Here is a 19,350-nt window from a genome sequence, read left to right as displayed (position 1 = left end):
TCCGATTCTCCAAGCCGATTCCACACTCCTTCAGCAACGGCGTCAATTTGTTGTAAAACAGTTCCGATGGTCGCATAATCGTTGAATTTCCGCCACCGGTTTTGCTGCTCATAGCGCATTCGCGCTGCTGCCATCGTTTGTAGAGTATGAACAATGGCGTCACGCCGTCGACCCACTGAATGAGACCGGATCTGGGACCCAACGGAATCACTGAATAATGTCGCGCCCTATATGTCTTTGTGTCACTGTTTTTCGACATCATGGTATTACATATGCTTAGAAATTGCATTATTCTCTCGTCTAGGTGCAGGTCCTCTAATCCCTTAAACAGATACGTATAAACATGACCGTCGGAACCGTGGAATATTAGCTTCTTTGGTTTCGTCTTGGTCGGCAGAATCTGAACATTGTTGTCCACCGACATGATTGTGACGATCTTATTATCGATAGCAGCGACGCCCGGCATGGCGATGCATGTGTTCTTCAGATTGGCTAGGATAGGGCTGATATCCATCATCGATAGGGAATAAGCGGTCCGTCGGTGCACGCGTTGTGCCAATTTGGTTTCCAAATGCTTCAATGCCAAACTAGCCATTTGCGGTTTCGCCGGATTTTTGGGATTATTCAATCGGTTTATCACCTCCTCTATGGAAGCGCCAAATTTCTCCTGAAAGTTTCTCTCGTGCGGAGTCTCGGCAGGTACGGATGTCATAGAAAGAAGATTCTCCAATATGAACGTGATCGGCTTTAGAATAATTCTATGTTTTTCCGCAATCAGTTTGTCCTTCTCTTCGGGCGCAAGCCAGACGTTATTCTGCACCCGCTGAATCTCGATCTCCAGCTGCTCGAATCGCTTGGTGATCTCCGTGTGATGCTGGCACAAAGTCGCCAGCCATAATTCATCCCACAGCAAAGTGATTCGTCTGAGCTCCTTCACCAGCACCTTCACCTGGACTATCGAATCCTGGATGCGACTCGAAAGACAATCGACCAATTGCGAGAAACAGGAATCCATAAAACCTTCGTGCTCGTCGTTGTACGAAGCGACGACCTCGTCCTCTTCAGCGGCATTCGAGTCCAATTCGTTTTGCGAATTATCGTTGTCGTTGGGTTTCTCGTAGACGACTTTGTCGTAGGTCTTCTGGCCTGAAACGGCGCCCACCACGGCCGGGAATATAATCAAATGCGGAGAATTTTCCGCCACACGGCATAACAGCTCGGACACTTGAGTCCTCACGTACGCCTCAGGATGGCTGAGCCTCGAAAATAACTGCGGTATAATCTCCTTCCAAGGCGCGGTCGGTGTTGTCGAGAGACCGGCCTCGAGTACGTTCTGCAGTTCCAATGCGTGCTTTACCACGAGCCGCAATAGTCGCAACGTTGCCGTGATGGTATCGCACTCGTTGCTCTCGTTATTGGCTAATTGCAAGTACTTGAAATATGCATTTGCCGAGAGTTCATAGTACGAGTAGATCCTCTTCTGTGCCTGTCGCCAGATATCGACCAGCATACCGAGAAGATGCTCGTTGCCGGCGTGATTCAGCACCGGCAGGTTTCTCAATTGATTTTCTATCATGTCGGACGTGTTCACGTCGTTCGTGTCTATGTCGCCCTCATCCTCGGGTATAGTTTTATTCTGGCCGAGTATGCAGAAAACGGTGTTGAGATCGGCCTCGGCCATATCCATTGGCAGTAAAGACTGTATATTGAACCGATCGGTATCCGTCAATTGACCAGAGTTGGAATTATCCACGATTTTTCGACCCCATTTGTAGCACCATGCGGCGAAATTTGACCAAGCGTGCGGAAGATCCGGACACTGATTCACACCGAGCTGCATCAGTTTGCCAATTATCATATCCGATGTCGGGATCAAATCGATCGTGTCACCGAACAATTTATCCATCAGACCATCGTTATGCACGGCTTCGAATCTGAGCAATTCCTCTAACTGTGGATTGTCTTTTACATTCATGTCCTGCTGTATCCATTTACCCAGGGTAAGCAAAAGCTTGGTTCCCATCTCTCGCAAATCGGCGGATTGCTCACCGTTGACGATCGCCTGCGAAATTCCCAAAGAAGTTACGCAGCATATCTTCAACGCCTCGTTCGTGTTCTCCATGTCGTACAGCAATTTTGAAAATTCTCTGAATGCATGCATGCTATTCTTGGTCCATTTCACGTGAACAGGCCCGTTCAACATGCTATTCGTGATATCGGCAAAAGTGCAAGTAGTGGTCGAATTTTTCAATTGGATCAAATTTTGCTCCATTTTAAAATACTTAACTATCTCTCGTTTCGCTAAATTAAAATTGCCTTCCTTCCTAGCCGTTCTAATGACGTGTAATCGTAGACTATCCACCTCCGTGGAACTGTTGTCGGATGATTGGTCAAAATACTTGGACCACCACAAGACTTGCGTTAAAACGTTCGAGTTAATATGATTGATCTTATCGATTTTGTACAATTCAAAAACGTTTTTGTCATTTTTACCGCATAACAGATTCTTCAGTCCCGTCGCGGAATACTGAAGCAATATAGCGTCATTGAGATACTCCGAAGGTACATTTCGCAAACTGTCTTGCATTGTCTTAGCCGCGACCTTCTCGCATCTCTCGATAACGTTTTCGAACGAGTCTTTATACTCATTACTGCGAATCCTCAACGCAATGTTCATTAGACTATTGCTGCATTCACTCAGCGCATTTGCACAACTCCAATTATTCTTCTTCTCGTCATCCAGCAGATTCCAATTCGTCAGTTCATCTAAGCTGATCAGTTCACCCTCTTCAAACTTCTTCAAACAATCCGCCTGCTGCGGCACGATATTTTCCGCAATTTGTTTTCGCAAAACAATATTTCTTTCTTGTGTCAATATATCGTTCTCTTGTAATTTCCAGTCTACTAATCCGGACCAATCGGTGACCGCTTTATAACAATTGGAAAGTCGCTGCATGCAAAAACCCAGCACTTGATTGTCACTTTCGAGTCTCGTAGCTTTGGAATTTTCGTCATCATCCGTTTTAGCGTGTGTCTGTTCGTCGATTATCTGCTTGTAGCCCTGCACCGCCGATTCGTAGTGTCCGGCGGCCTCTTCCATCGCAGCTTTCAGCCACGGAAACTGTCTGTCCTTTGTCTTGGCATACGCATAGAGTCCTTGCAAGGCTTCTGCCTCATTCAGTGCGACCATCGCCTGCGCCGTCCACAACGTTGCCCTCTCAAACTCTATACCTTGCGTACTATCGGCGTTACTCAAATCTTCCAGCAGCCTCTGACCGTTTCGCAACGCGCTCGTCGCCAGGCCTGAGTGCAACGAGACGACGCACAAAGCTAGTCGTATGCGATTCAACCACTCTTTGCACGTCGATTTATTCGTATGGAAAAAGGTTCTGACTGGCTTCGATAACGGCAAAAGCGCCATCGCGCAACCATCTGCTGCATTGTGAATAACTCTTTCCAGATGTTCCAGGAACTCTATAAAAAGCCGTACCCGCGTGTGCTCGTGCAACATGCGATCCAAGCTTGGCTTTTCCTTCTTTATTATCACGTCTGTGCTGTACGATATCTCGCGAGCCAGAATTTTCAGAGCACTCTCGATCGACGTGAATGTCTCCTGTGGTTTCCCTAGAAACGTGCGGAGCTTGTTGAGCACGCAATGTTGCGCCGCCTCAAAACCGCTCCAGAAGAACAGGAATGAACAATTTGCCAGTGCCAAGTCATATATCCTCGCCGTAGTTTCATTTTCCGATCTGGAAATGTTTTATATATATGATAAATATATATTCTCACATTCTATATCTCATATCCTACATTTATAACAAAATAATTTCTAAAAGATACTTACACAGCTGGCCAGCATAGACTAAATATTTCCGACAAACCGGCCGCGTCGAGGTAATGCTCTTGCAGTAGGAATGCCATATATGTTTTGAAATGTTGCGCCAATAATTCCCCATTATTATTACCTCGCATGTGTAATCTCTGAGCAAGTATCAATGATTCTGTCGAATATGTTTCAATTTCTCGTATTTTCTGCATTCAAAATAAAAATTTGAATTAAAAATTAGAACAAAATGTTACTTTCATCTGTATGTATATGCTGCTTTATTTAGAACTTGAAGCTCTTACCTTAGTGTCTGAGAATAAATATTCTTTATTCAATTTTGGTATAACAATATTAATGGGCATACACATTAGTAGTGAGCCGTATTTCTCGCGGATTGTTTTATTGCATGATGTTAAATGCAACGTCGCTAGATCTATGATACTCGAATAAGTCTCTTGCTTCCATTCCACCTTCTTCGCAGTCATCAAGATCTCCAAGAGATTGCATACTGCGCTCGCAATGTCATCATTGGTTGTAGCGCCGCAATTAATTAAACTCGCAATGATATTCTGGCACTCCTGAGTTTTACTCAAAATCCCGATGTATTTTTCGGATTGTATGCAAATCTCTTGCAACCAACTGGACAAAAGAAGTAAAATTCGTACGGGCGTCCTTTTGTTGTACGTCTTGGCTATCAGATTGAGAATTATAGATAAATGGCCGCTAGTAGGTGATGTGGTCGGTACATCTAAAGTTCCAGGAAACATATCCATCGGTCGACAAGCGGTACTGCCAGTTATCAAGCTAGAACTTGGAACAAAGTGATTGTACCTGCAATAAGTTAATTATTGAAAATTTATTTATTGTTACACGCAATTGGAATTTCTGGATTCCTCTATTAAAAGAGATTAAGAAATTTTATCTTACCTGGAGCAATGCGCATAAAGCAAATACAAAATACTATATTGCAAAAATGGGCTGATTGTAGACAGTGCAGTGTCGTATGGTTTTAATTTAACTGCAAGAAGCTCGAGGATACTAGGCTTTAAAGCCCACATTCCGATAATCGAATTACTCGCATTTGCTAAAAAGAAATCGTTGCACATAAAAAATTTCATAGTTGTAAATATATTGTTGGTGTTATTCGCTCACCTATATCCGAAAGCGCAAGAAGTATAAACGTAATTATAATCTCAATATCGCTCTTTGTATAATTCAAATCGTTTAACGGATTGTCTACAACTAAGCTGTCCATATCGGGTAATATAAGCCTATAAGCAATCTCCAAATCCGCTAGTATATAGCGATAAGATTCCTGCAATAATGGAATATTCTTCAAACTGAGAAGGCTGTGATATACGCCCAAACATGCGTTTTGAATGGGGATGGAATTTCGGAATCTTAATTTCAGCAACGCCGAATTCTTGCCGAGCAGTGTGTGCACCAACTCTAACGGCAAATTCGCAGACACTTCCTTTATTATTTTCGATATGATAGTTAACATTGAGATAATAGTATCGTCCCAAAAGATATTGACCCTCTGCAATTGAAGATCGATGAATTTATAGAGAAGTTCATGGTTTTTTGCTATGCGACTTTGAAGATAACCGAGGAGCAAGAAAGCGCATTCATTTGCGACGACGATCAATTCCTCCTTCTCTTCCGATAAATCGATCTGTTTGACTTTCGGTTCCATCGATCGCAGCAAGTTCATTAACAACTGTCCCTTTTCCTTGGATAGAGCACCTTTATCAGAAACTATCTTAGAATTTTTCTTATCATTCTTTTTATTTATAATCAGTGACTTCATCATCTTGACGAGATTTTCCTCCGTAATCTCATCTTTACTGAAATGCTTGGAGAGCATTTCAATGTGTTTTTGCGACGAATTGACGTTTTTTATACATTTAATCAAGTCCTCTGTGTTGTTAGATATGATTTTGGGCCAAACGTCATTCTCTTCTTCGAATTCAATCGCTTTAACAACAGTCTTTAGCATCTTTGATAGACAATCTGTTAAAAAAGACCATTGTACGCTGGGTGCAAGATTTGGATTTAAATGCTCGGATATGCTCTTCGTTACTGTGTTAAAAACGGATATTAAAGATGTGATCTTTAGAATACATTCCCTTGGTGTCGGAGATCCATCATCACCGGGTGAGATACGACCGGACTCGGGTGAACTCAATTCCTCATCATAGCCTTCCATATCTTCCAAGAATTGACCTAGCAACGTCAGTGTAAATTGCAGATCTGATATCCAGAATGAGCGCAGCTTTTGCAAACATCGACTCGCGTAAAGAACGACGGACTTTTGTTGCGTAGAATCAATGTGCCAACCTACAAGTATGTCCACAGTATCGCGAAAGTGATTCGTGAATGTCTCTGGGTAAGAATCTATGATGAGTAATATAGCATCGACAGTCGCCATCAATAAATCTGCTCTATCGACATTTTCCAATATCGATTGTAATTGGGACATCATCGGCTATAATGCAAACATCGTTGCAGTTAATAATCATTGTTATGCAGAGAAACAAAAAAGTTGATTATTTTATTAATTCTTATATAAATGTTATTTACCACAGAGAAGTCTTTCAATTTAGATGTCTCGACATCCATCTTGAGTGTCTCGCTAATTGATTTTATTAGTAAGCATTTTATATCATCTTTACGTTCCAAAGAGTATTTATTGAAGGTCCAGTCCATATATCTAAAAATTATATATAAGTTTTGTAATTTTGTACCATTATATTAAATGTAGATGTATAAAGAAATAAAGAATATATATTTCACAAATTAAATACTCGATTATGATATACCTTTTAAAATCTTGTTCTACCACATATCCGATTCGACCCAAACATTTTGCAATCTGTTGTTTTGCTTCCTGACCAGGGCCAGAATGCAAAATATCTAACAGATTCTCACAAATAAGTTCCAAGTTCCGTCGTATATAACGTTGATTTTCAGGTGCAAGAATACCCTCTTGTACTTGCTTGCAAAGCACCATGAAGTGATCGTAATCATCTTCGCGACACAGTCGTCGCAATAGTTTGGAAATTCTCGAGTCCTCTAGAATAAATAACCAAAATTTTATCAAAAAATAAAATTTGTGCATATCACAAAAACAAAAGTAAGTTATTTATTAACCATTTATTACCATTTATTCTTTTATCGTCATAGTATTTGCCTTGTGCATTCTCGTGATTTTTCAACGATTCTTGAAACTTGGATCTAGATGTAGAGTGATAGCTGGACTCTGAATTTGACTCGCGATCATTGAGGCCTTTCTTGAAACCTCCTCTACCACGCGTTCCACCTCTGGCACGATCTGCAGAGCTGCCACCGCGCGCCATTCGAAATTCATTTCTTGGAACACTGTTGAGTCTATCACAAAGAGTTTATTGTAAATGATCCTTAATTGATAAGATATTGCGATAATATACTATTAATTAAATGAAGGAAAAAAACCTTGGCTTAAATCTGGCAAAGCCGTGATCTGAAGAATAATTGGAGTTTCGTTGACAGATAACCAGGGTGCTACGTGGTACATTAAGATCGTTTATACTGTAACCACTTATCACGCCACTGTCTTCTTTCTCTATCTCCTCTACTTGATTTATAGACTCTTCTTGAGTCTCGGCACACTTGGAACCACGTAGCCTCGTGCTAATATTAGAGTTCCCACAGCTATTCATTACATTACTCTGCAAGTGGTCTGCATGACCCACACTTTATAGATGTAACTTGTAGTTACCTATAGTTACCTGATTCATCAATAACATCAAAAAAAAGGTAAATATACAAATGTGACAAGTTATAATTTTTTACAAATCAACATTTTTTGTAACAAGTGAGAATATTTTATATACTGTACTGCAAGAAAAAATAATCTATATTGGATTCACTTACAAAAGTATAAAAATGTTCTATTTGCGTATACAATTATACCAAACAAATAGCAAGTCATATACGGTGAAAATACTTAATTGTATATAAAATGTACTGTTTAATATTTTAAATTATCAAAAAAGAGAAAGAATTTGTTCAAGTCTCAAAATATCCTATTTATTAATGCTATTCCACACCTTTTAGTACAAAAATAAGCAAGTGTTTTTTAAAGTTAGAGTATTGGAGAAAAGCTAGCAGCAACTTGTTATTATTTCGACTTCTTTTTTATATCTGAGTTTACATGTGTGTTTAATAGACGGATTCTATCATGAAATTTTCCAAGGGTCATTAATTCTGCGCGGGAAAGCACGTGGGCATTATTAGCGAGAGTCGTAATCAGTTTGAAGAGTAATATCGCGTTTTCGATATTAATTGCATCTTTCACACAAACAGCATCTGTTGCTGATAACGTTACCCTCCTTCGCCTCCTACTCCACTTCCTCCACGCTCCGAAACTCTTTTATATATGAAAACGCTTGTGCTTAGGATAAGTCACTCCTCACCTATCTCGGGCAAATCACGCGTAGATAAGATGCCGGTCGCATAAAATCGGAAGAAAGCCAGCGAAACTTGTCGCTTTCGTGTACCGTGTCTCGCGAAAAGTGTACAAGCTCGAAAATGCTGATTTCAGAGGTTATGAGAGAACACATTCGGTGTTTCACTGGCTTGGATTTTCACCCCACCATGTCCAGCACGTCGTGCCATGCCACCATACAGATTTCTTCTAGAGAGTTTTCGTCTCTCTCAGCTGAGCGTCCGAAAATTCGAGACTCCCTCTTTCCGATTACTTCCGTTTCCTTGTCGATTTTACGCTGATACATATTTCGCGATGTTGAACCATCGCAATGAATTTTTATCCCATATTATCTTACAATGAAAAAGCAATTGGACGATAACTGTATGAGAGCCAGTATAGGAATTTTTGTTTTTCGTTAATATTTTGAAGACTTGCATAATGGCCTTTGCATATTTTGCAACTCTAGGGAATAACGCGCGACTTATGATTTATGACCGATCAACCTTTCTTTCTTCGGAGAAATAATGAATAAAATTAGAATATTTTATTTTCAGTAATATATCGCTAAAGCAAAAATCTTTGAGAAATTTTAAAACTTAAACCTTGTGTGTAGCACACACTTATAATGTTCTAGTTTTATATATTTAATTTAATATAATTAATTATTAGGTGTACAAATAAGTTTCCGCCGTTTGACAAAAGTTGGCGCCACCAGTAAGTTATGGTTAAAATTGTCAGATGTAAAACGTCCTTATCGTAAGATTTAGAATTATTGGACATCAGTCAATAACATAACCTTAAAATATTAATGATTTTTTATCAGTATAATATATTCTTTTGTGTGCGAAAATCACAGATATCTATACTACTACTAGATCGCTAACCTCGTCAAAAGAGCTGTGGCCGGCCGAATTTCAGGATTCGGCCATGACACCTTACAACAAAATGGCTGCTCCCGCTTTTTGTCAGCTATTGCTATTATTTTAAACGCACGCCGCTTAAATTTACAAATTTTTTAATGAACTTTTAATAAAAACTGAATGAACCATTTTTTAATGAATTGATCTTACAATTTTTAATTGAAAAATATGATATATATTTTTATATGATATATATTTTATTGAAATAACCTTCAAATATTATAAAATTCGAATATTTATTAAAAATGAATGCCTTTTACTCTCTTACCTAAATAAATAAAAACCATTTCTTGTAGTATTTTTGCATTTCGGAATGCAACTGCTCGGCATCTTTCCAGAACGCACAAACACTAACACACGTCGGGTATCACATACATGCACTACACACGCATCGCCGCCATTTTATTGTAAGGTGTCATGGCCGAAACCGGAAATCCGGCTGGCCACAGCCATTGATTTTCATACGTCAAAGCCCGAAGTTAGCGATCTAGGTTTAGTATAGACATCTGTGGCGAAAATGTCGAGTTTTGAGTCATATGAAGATACCAAAAATTGGGTCGATTCGTGGATAGCCTCAAAAGATGAAGCATTCTTCCGACGTGGTATCCGTATGCTGCCAGAAAGATGGGAAAAAGTAGTGGCAAGCGATGGACAATACTTCAAATAAAACATTAGGTTCCGTTCTTTCACAATAAATGCCCAATTTTTGATAAAAAACGGCGGTAACTTATTTGTGCACCTAATACTTTTATTTAACCAGTACACGTGACCTGACAGCAGTTGTGTATTTGCATTCCGTTTAGATGTATATAATATATATGTAAAGGTTTTGTTGTACAAAAGATTAACATATCTATAGATACATAAATTTACTTTTAGATGCATATGATGACAATAACATAGATAAAGGACAATATTATTTTTCAACTTAGCATACATAGTTTTGAGTCATATGCTAGAAGTAAATTATGACTACATTTTACATTTCATTTTGAGTATTTATAGTATGTTAATGATGTGCTGGTTTTCCTTTCTCGTTCTCTGGCTGTACTTCGGGCGTGTGCGGCCAAATTGTTGGTTTATCAGATCGTATAGCCTGATCTGGATAGAAGTCGTGGAAATCTTCCATTGTCATTTCAGAGAATGGCAACAAACTCTTTACTCTTTCGACTTCCTTGCTGGCAGAGGCAATGCGTTCGTTCGACTCTTTAATAAATTGCTCGATTTGAGCAAACTGCAATACATTCATAGTTTAGAAAAAATGATAAATGTAACATTTCACAATTTTAATCATTACCATTTCCTTTTCCTGAGCCTCAATTAGCGAAGTATATTTATCCGATGGATATGGCACTGCAAAGGATTCGTATTCCTTCTGAAATTTATCGACTAATCCAGATAAAGCAATATTCTTCTTGTAATATACCCAATCAATTTTCGGAGGTGCCTCTGGGTTTGCAGTCATTCTACAAATATCAGAATATAAATCCATAATATAAATTATAATATCAATATATCACCTTTCTTATTTTTTAAACATATCAATAATATAATAATTTTAAAAATATTTTATAAAAAATTGATAAGAGTTATATGTAATGCTTTAATAAATATTGAATATATTATTACAGCAAAGTTATTCTCTCCAACGAAGGTTATGTATATGAAATTGCTATTCTTGGTAAATAGTAACGAGTTAAAGAATATGTTCATCATTTTTTCCCATAACATACTTAATTATCGTAAAGAATTATAATCCCGTAATTTTCCTGTATCATTTTCATTAAAAATAAGATCCAATCGCGTTATATAATAGCTCACATATGAATCTTGAAAAGAATGATACATATATTTACTGACCGTCGCAGATGCTGGTCAGACTTGGCTTTGAAGGCGGCAAATGTGTTTTTTTCCGCCTCCGGAATTCTTTCGGCGAGCGTCGCCCAATTAATCGCTTTAATCGCCCTGCGTGACATTTTCTCCGCGCTATCGTACCTTCCCGAGAGCGAGACAAGCCGACAAGTTACGATACTAGACACCAGCTGATCACACAAGCATAGACATTAAACTTCTATCTTGAGAGCGGCCACGCCAACATTTTACGTGGATCGCTTTTCCTACAATTTGGTTGGTCAATTTGCTCGCGACCAAAGTGTTTATGAGAAGCACTAAAAAAAGAACTCATTTCTGGGCATGCGCAAAAGCCGATGTGATTGTCATCAGGCAAAGATCGCGTTCAGCAGAGAAAGCAATCGAAAGTGATTGTTGCTGATTGATTCTTCTTTTTAGAGCCAACAAAATTGTTATGGATGTAAAAGAAATATTTCATATATTTATTTCGTGTATAAAAGGACATTGAAGACATCTTATATATAATTATAATAATAATTATTATTATCGTTCTTCATCGAAATGATCAATCTCTCTCTCTCTCTCTCTCTTTCATATTTGCATCTCTCTCCCTTCAGTTTCCTTGTTTAACTACAGATTATTCATTTCTCGGTGTACGGAGATTTTTTCAACGCACCGATAGGCGGCCACCGAGTCGAATGTCGATCATAAAAGTCGGCGCCGAATCACGGATGGCGGGGAGCGTTGCGCGTTGCGTCTCGCGGCCGCGGGGATCGATAAAATAGAATGGACGGGCCGAACGAGAGACGGAGATGGAGCGCGAAAAAGAGAGACGCATCGAGCTGGTTTACCGCTCGAGGGAGGGGGGACGGCGCGCGCGCGAGGGTGGGCGGAGTGGGCGACGCGGCGTGGCGGTGGCAGGCGGCGGTGAGCATAAAGAGGATAGGATAATATCGGTGCGCGTCCTCCTGCGGAGGTGCCCTTTCGCAGGGCCCGTCACGGATTCGTCCCGTCTCTCTCTATCTCTCTCTTTCTCTCTATATCCCGTAGCCGATCTGATTGCGGCCGAATCTGTACGATGTAGTTATGCCGAAGAAGGGCACGCGGCATGTGAGGGAGCCGGGGAACACGAGAAGCGTCCAGCAGCAGGAGCAGCAACCGCACGGAAGCTGCGTCGCGCTGCCCGGCGCGACGACGATCGTTCCGGAAGTGGCCGAGCACTTTCGCAGCGTACATATCGGCGCGATCAACGGCAAGCGTTGGCTATCGCTGAGGAAACGCCTGGGCCTGACGACGGACGAGGATGTCGCGGTGTACTTGCTGGATCTCGCCGACTCGGTCGCTACCTCCGTCACCAGGTACGTTTCATCATGGCTCACGCCTCACCGCTGTCATCGTCGTCGACCGTGGTTACCGTATATACGGCCCGATAACGACGCCGACAGACGCGCGGATCTCGAACATTTCGATCAACGCGTGACAGGACCTAGCTGTCACGCGTACGGGGCTTTCCCCCTACTGTCACCCGACGCGTCTCGTCGAATCGCCATCTTGCGGGAGACGACGTACGGATGGAGGAGATGCGAGGAGCGCGACGCCGAAGCCGGATCGATACCGGATTGTCGCGGAAGGCGCGCGATATCGCGCCGCGGCCTTTTGAAAATCGCGCGACGTTCGCTCTCGATACGCGGGAATATTAGCCGCAATCGCAAGTTTTTAAGTTTTAAAGTTGAATACATCCACATCATTTCTATCAACACTCTCTTAGACAATAAAATTGTGGCCTCCAATATATTTTTGCTTACACATTTACTCTTTCATTGATTCATATATAATTAGTTTCATATCCAGATAACAATCTCTAATATATTTAAATTTTTAATACACAGGCAAGACGATAAGTGCAATGGAGCAGAGGATTGGAAGGCAAGTCAGGTCAGGGATGATGATGAGGAAGCTCTCAAGATTGAAACAGACGAGGAAGAGGAAAAGGAGGAGCCTGTTCGCAGAAGTTTGAGAAGGCAAGATCCCGTGTCGAATATCGTCGAGATACATTCTCCCAGTACGATAAGTGAGAGCGTGTCGTCGAAAGTGCTAAATGACGCGATCAAGTTGCATGTGCGACGTAGTTCGAGATCGAAACATCATAAGAACAAGACAAAACATCACAAAGACAAACGAAAGAAACGGCGGCATTCGAAGAACGGCGCCGAGAACGGCGGCTCCATCGGACTGAATGGATCCGAAAACACCAACGAGAATACGTTGGACGTGCAGAACTGTACTTCACTAGAAAACAAAGACTTGGACAATTGCGAGACGACGGTAGTCAGTGAGTTAGACACTAAATTAAAACTAGACGTAAGCTTCGGAATCAATACAAAGGACGTTGAATCCGTTACGACGAAGACTGAGCACATAGATAATGTAAGATTTATAAATGATGTAAATAATACGAGGAATAATAATGCCGGATGCGACGCGAGAGCCATTGATGCATCCGGTGAATCGACAAGGGATACCTTAGAGGATGATAGAATTACGAAGGTAAATTTTAACGATGCGGCGGCGTCGTCGTCCCTTCCGAAACACGAGTGTAAAGCCGAGGATCCAAACGAGGACGTAGAATATTTATTAAATCCAGTATCTAACATCAACGATACCGTAGAGGCACAAGCTGCGGACGCACCTGAAAAGACTTCAAAATCTCAAAACAAGACGAGCGCGGCGCATTACGCGGAATCGCAGGGTTACGAGGAAGTAACTTTCTATGACGCGTCCCAGAAGGATGACGAATCAAAAGACTCAGAGGATCGCAAGCAGAAGAGGAAACGGAAGCGACTGCGTCACGACGAACAAGTCGGAAAGAATTCCGCGAAGGATACTTCCGAAAATAACGCTTCGGACGAGACGTCGACGTTCAAGCATCGGCGAAAGAAGCACAAACACACGAACGAGCACAAAACCAAGAAACACCATGATGTACGGAAGGCGCCGCAGGACGGTATCGTTCAGGAAGAGACGCAGGACGTGTGTACGCCTGAAGTCGAGGTGCCGTCATCGACGGTAGGATCCGGAAAAATCGCTGACAATACCGACGGCGTAATATCGGAGCCGCAGAGACTCGCAATCAAAATTAAGCTCTGTCAGGAATGCGAAGTTCCACACTTGCAGGATGTGTGCCCTTTTACGGAACCGCTACACACGATAATCGACGCGATCTCGTACGAGGAGTGGCTGAACAAGCATAAGGAGAACACAGAGATAACGAAGGCCATCAAGTCGAAAGATCCGATGTCGGAGGGTTACGGCCGATTGGCGGACGATGGCTTCGAGTCGGACGACGAGCCGCTGACCTCCAGTGAACAATGTAAGACCAAATCGAAAGCGCCGAGAGAAGAGAAACAGTTGCTGGTGGACGTTGATCGGCCGTTGTACGCGAGGGACTCTCTGCCGGATTGTCTCGAGCTGAAGATCGCGAACACCGATCACGGTCTCAGCATCTACGCCAAGAGCCCGATCCCGATACGCGCCAGATTGGGCCCACTCGTCGGCACGTCAGTTAAAGAAATGGATATCCCGGATGATTTCTCCATGCGTCATATTTGGGAGGTATTATCATTACTTCGATTTGATTGTGCGATCTTTGTATAATATATTTATTACAATATACTCTCGTTACGAGAATAATTTTTACGGCAAAGAATTTATTTCTTTTCAGATAGATAATAATGGGAAAAGTGTATATATCAGTACTACAGATCCATTAAAAAGTAATTGGATTAGATACCTTAGACCTGCTGAAACGAAGGAGAAGAGGAACGTCGCAATGCTTACGACAAAACAAGGCGAGCTGCATTTTGTTACGACTCAGAATATTATATCGGGGATGGAGCTCACTTATTGGGCAGACTCGCAGTCTTCCACCTGGACGAGAAAGAATAAAATAGATAAAACAAGTATGTAGGTTATATGTCAAAGTAAATAAGTTAATATGATCTTATGAACTAGTTTATATGATCTATTCCACACTCATATCACTTTCAGATTGCGGAGGGTGCAACCTCAATTTCGCCCACCCGATATATTATCGATTGCATTGTTGCATCTTTCACGACACAAATTATAGTTTAACCATAAGAAAATATCATTGCAAGGTATTTTAATACTTGAATATATATTAAAATAAATTAATATACCTGCCATATGGTACTTACTTTATTTATTGTTGTACTGAAACAAATCCTGTCGGTTTTAGGTTTGCGGCGCCGCAGTTCTCGGCAAGGATAATATCATGAAACACGCGGCAGAATTGCACGGAGGTCGCGGCGCATATCAATGCCAATACTGCAAAAAATTCTTTTTAAGACTGAATTATTTGGATATGCATAGGACTTACGGATGCGCACAGAATCCGCAACGGTCGCGGCCGCTGTGCGATTTTTGCGGTCGCAAATTTTGTCAGCCGCAAAAACTAAAAGTACACATCAAAAGGATGCACAGCGGTAAGAGCGCGTTGACGATTCGCGATACATTATATTTGCATGTTATTTTTTTTTCACGTTTCTTATGCGTTGAATTTTTTCCACAGATATGTCCGAAGTGCTCAGGGAATTTCAATGTAAATCATGCTTAAAACTTTTGGGTTCTCGCGCGGCTCTGCAACGGCACATGAAGGAGGTTCATCACAAAGACGTCGTTGCCGCAGCCACATGCGATCGATGCGGGAAGATGTTTCAGAACAAAAGCAACTTAAAAATACACATGCTGACTCACAGCGGCGTGAAACCATTTAAGTAAGTTTTAGTTACCGAGCATCATTTCTTATCTAAGTCGTTTACCGTTTACATATGTGATTATTTCCTTCTTTATCAGGTGCAAAGAGAATGGCTGTAAGGCGGCTTTTACCACGAAACAATGTCTACAGTTTCATTATAAGAAAGTGCATGGCCTTTCGGAAGAGATGATGCCCAAGATCGAACGATCCGTAGCGTATACCTTTGATGCTTACAGCGGTGGTCTCGTCGAAGACATATCTTGTGGAAGGAGCAGTCACGCTAGCAGAAGAAATTCACAGGTGAGTTGTCTTTGATAATTACGTAACGATTGGCTTTTCGAATTCTTTTCATCGTGTATTCTTCTAACAGGATAACAGTAACAGTTTACCATCTCTGGACGAATGCAGCTCAGAAAGTAGCTTGAAGGTTGAGACAGCGGCGGCGAATCCCGCTCACAATGCCATTATAGATTCATTCCAGAGTGAGGCAAACGCTATGGTCAAATATAAGACGGAGCAACAAGAGTCGCAGGTTCCGACCCCGTCACCACAAACGACCGCATCTTTATCCAGCGGACTCGACACAACGACGATGGAAAACGTGCGGACGGAGATCGATCTATACGGCACGTCGAGAGTGCAGAGCAAGGGTAGCAAAAAGTGGCTAGGCGAGTTTAATCCGCCGCCTACGTCCGATATCGCCGTTCATTTACCGACAGTCTCGGTGCCGTCTTCTGATATGTACGATTTCGAGGACGGTAGAAAAGACGGTAGCGAGAAAGTGATCTCGCGCACTACGGCGCCAAGTCTGGTGATGGATAGCAATAAACTGGGCTTGAGCATGTATCGTAGAACTGAAAGCGCAAACGCGAGTCTGCTAGTGGAGGCAGCCTTGGACGCCGCCGAGAGGGATATAGGAGCAGTGTCCAGTCCAATTCTGGAAGACAACGATCGCGAGGCCAATCTGTACTCCATTTCGAGCCAGTTGCAATCGCCAATACCGCAGTCGCGGTCGCCGAATCACCTAGACTCGTATATCCAACAGCAGGAGGAACTGATGTCGCCTGCGGCGACGCCGGATGATCGACACACTCCTCCTAGCCACTTACACGTGGATTATCATCTTCACCGACCGGTCGATTATATCAGCGCTTCGAGAACGCACAACATCGAGCAATATCTACATCACGAGGAGCTGCCGCGCGTCTCTTCGCCGAATTACATCCACATGCAGCAAGAAGACCTGGTGTCGCCGTCGGCCACTCCGAATCCGCGCTACCAGGATGTACATCATCATCATCAGGTGCCGACGGATAATCTGTCGAGCGACGAGGGCGACTCGGTGGCGCAGAATCTCAGCCTGTCTGTAAAGGAGAAGGCGTTGCAACTGGACCTATCGACATCTTATAAATACGACTCGCTCGGCGAACAGGATTTTGCTCGCGAAAGATCCAACTTTGAGCCGTTGATGCTCAATAGCGGCGAGCTTCAGGGTCTGGACATGTCGGCTAGAGGATTTCATCACAGTTTCAGCGCCCAAGTGCAAAATACACGCTACCATCATCATCATCTGTATGACATTGGCGAGCGACAGACCGTGGATCTCAGCAGAACGAGTAGTTACTCTATGTCGTCGCCCCCGCCGCCGCCACCGCCGCCTTATCCGTCACACAGCGATGTTCTGCGGGTAGTCAGTCTAGATCTCACCCCAGGCGGTCGACACAGCGTCGATCTGAGTCTCTCCAGATCGCATCATCTGCACGGATCCGGCACTCGCGTCATTACTAGCCCGCAACCGGCCGGCTCGGCTGCGACGCATGTAGTACCTGATGCCGGTGAGGGCCGAATATTGTCTCCGCCTCCACCTCCACCAGGATATAATCCCAGTTATCCCGTGAGTCCGGCCCCGTATCATCCTCCGAGACCCGGATATCACCATTATCCCGGTTATTATTGATCCTTGTTGACGTTTGTGAATGTCGCGGCGGTTCAATATCTCTTCGGTAAGTTTTATTTCATACATTCGCAAATGTGTTTGTAGGTCTTTTTGTTATTATCTTCACACTAAACGAATTTATATATGTCGGAGTTATTAGTGATTTAAGTCCGCACACAGTTTTACGTTGTGATATATCCGGGTTACAGATGGAAACTGCCATTTTCATACATTATTGCGCACTACGGCGCCAAGTCTGGTGATGGATAGCAATAAACTGGGCTTGAGCATGTATCGTAGAACTGAAAGCGCAAACGCGAGTCTGCTAGTGGAGGCAGCCTTGGACGCCGCCGAGAGGGATATAGGAGCAGTGTCCAGTCCAATTCTGGAAGACAACGATCGCGAGGCCAATCTGTACTCCATTTCGAGCCAGTTGCAATCGCCAATACCGCAGTCGCGGTCGCCGAATCACCTAGACTCGTATATCCAACAGCAGGAGGAACTGATGTCGCCTGCGGCGACGCCGGATGATCGACACACTCCTCCTAGCCACTTACACGTGGATTATCATCTTCACCGACCGGTCGATTATATCAGCGCTTCGAGAACGCACAACATCGAGCAATATCTACATCACGAGGAGCTGCCGCGCGTCTCTTCGCCGAATTACATCCACATGCAGCAAGAAGACCTGGTGTCGCCGTCGGCCACTCCGAATCCGCGCTACCAGGATGTACATCATCATCATCAGGTGCCGACGGATAATCTGTCGAGCGACGAGGGCGACTCGGTGGCGCAGAATCTCAGCCTGTCTGTAAAGGAGAAGGCGTTGCAACTGGACCTATCGACATCTTATAAATACGACTCGCTCGGCGAACAGGATTTTGCTCGCGAAAGATCCAACTTTGAGCCGTTGATGCTCAATAGCGGCGAGCTTCAGGGTCTGGACATGTCGGCTAGAGGATTTCATCACAGTTTCAGCGCCCAAGTGCAAAATACACGCTACCATCATCATCATCTGTATGACATTGGCGAGCGACAGACCGTGGATCTCAGCAGAACGAGTAGTTACTCTATGTCGTCGCCCCCGCCGCCGCCACCGCCGCCTTATCCGTCACACAGCGATGTTCTGCGGGTAGTCAGTCTAGATCTCACCCCAGGCGGTCGACACAGCGTCGATCTGAGTCTCTCCAGATCGCATCATCTGCACGGATCCGGCACTCGCGTCATTACTAGCCCGCAACCGGCCGGCTCGGCTGCGACGCATGTAGTACCTGATGCCGGTGAGGGCCGAATATTGTCTCCGCCTCCACCTCCACCAGGATATAATCCCAGTTATCCCGTGAGTCCGGCCCCGTATCATCCTCCGAGACCCGGATATCACCATTATCCCGGTTATTATTGATCCTTGTTGACGTTTGTGAATGTCGCGGCGGTTCAATATCTCTTCGGTAAGTTTTATTTCATACATTCGCAAATGTGTTTGTAGGTCTTTTTGTTATTATCTTCACACTAAACGAATTTATATATGTCGGAGTTATTAGTGATTTAAGTCCGCACACAGTTTTA

General features: G+C 43.1%; 3 protein-coding genes across 4 annotated transcripts in view; 1 reads left to right on the top strand and 2 right to left on the bottom strand.

Annotated features, from left to right (window-relative positions):
• Positions 1 to 8,610, bottom strand: part of LOC115240955 (serine/threonine-protein kinase SMG1) — an 18,196-nt gene extending 9,586 nt beyond the window's left edge. The window contains 10 exon segments of the mRNA XM_029816426.1: positions 3 to 3,749; positions 3,845 to 4,032; positions 4,129 to 4,657; positions 4,754 to 4,910; positions 4,979 to 6,314; positions 6,410 to 6,539; positions 6,649 to 6,901; positions 6,990 to 7,216; positions 7,301 to 7,596; positions 8,284 to 8,610. Coding sequence (XP_029672286.1) covers positions 3 to 3,749; positions 3,845 to 4,032; positions 4,129 to 4,657; positions 4,754 to 4,910; positions 4,979 to 6,314; positions 6,410 to 6,539; positions 6,649 to 6,901; positions 6,990 to 7,216; positions 7,301 to 7,527 — 6,794 coding nt within the window. The 5' untranslated portion in view covers positions 7,528 to 7,596; positions 8,284 to 8,610.
• Positions 8,611 to 9,944: 1,334 nt separating this feature from the next.
• On the bottom strand, positions 9,945 to 11,288 carry LOC115240929 (ATP synthase subunit d, mitochondrial-like). The gene is made up of 3 exons (XM_029816376.1): positions 11,078 to 11,288; positions 10,515 to 10,683; positions 9,945 to 10,451 (listed from the first exon to the last, which is right to left on the bottom strand). The coding sequence occupies exons 1-3, from the start codon at positions 11,191 to 11,193 to the stop codon at positions 10,227 to 10,229; spliced, it is 510 nt and encodes a 169-aa protein (XP_029672236.1). The 5' UTR covers positions 11,194 to 11,288; the 3' UTR covers positions 9,945 to 10,226.
• A 668-nt stretch (positions 11,289 to 11,956) lies between these two features.
• Positions 11,957 to 18,008, top strand: LOC115240905. 2 transcript variants are annotated; one of them, XM_029816334.1, is made up of 9 exons: positions 11,957 to 12,024; positions 12,119 to 12,426; positions 12,958 to 14,680; positions 14,790 to 15,027; positions 15,116 to 15,225; positions 15,327 to 15,573; positions 15,660 to 15,864; positions 15,944 to 16,145; positions 16,216 to 18,008. In XM_029816334.1, the coding sequence occupies exons 2-9, from the start codon at positions 12,155 to 12,157 to the stop codon at positions 17,800 to 17,802; spliced, it is 4,584 nt and encodes a 1,527-aa protein (XP_029672194.1). In that variant the 5' UTR covers positions 11,957 to 12,024; positions 12,119 to 12,154; the 3' UTR covers positions 17,803 to 18,008. The 2 variants fall into 2 exon arrangements, with proteins under 2 accessions (XP_029672194.1, XP_029672196.1); XM_029816336.1 differs by having other exon boundaries at positions 11,966 to 11,995.
• Positions 18,009 to 19,350: the final 1,342 nt, after the last annotated feature.

This window comes from Formica exsecta, unplaced genomic scaffold, assembly GCF_003651465.1.
Source record: "Formica exsecta isolate Colony F162 unplaced genomic scaffold, ASM365146v1 scaffold458, whole genome shotgun sequence".
Taxonomy (NCBI): domain Eukaryota; kingdom Metazoa; phylum Arthropoda; class Insecta; order Hymenoptera; family Formicidae; genus Formica; species Formica exsecta.
The sequence above is the reverse complement of the archived record's forward strand: the minus strand, read 5'-3'. Positions and strand labels throughout refer to the sequence as shown.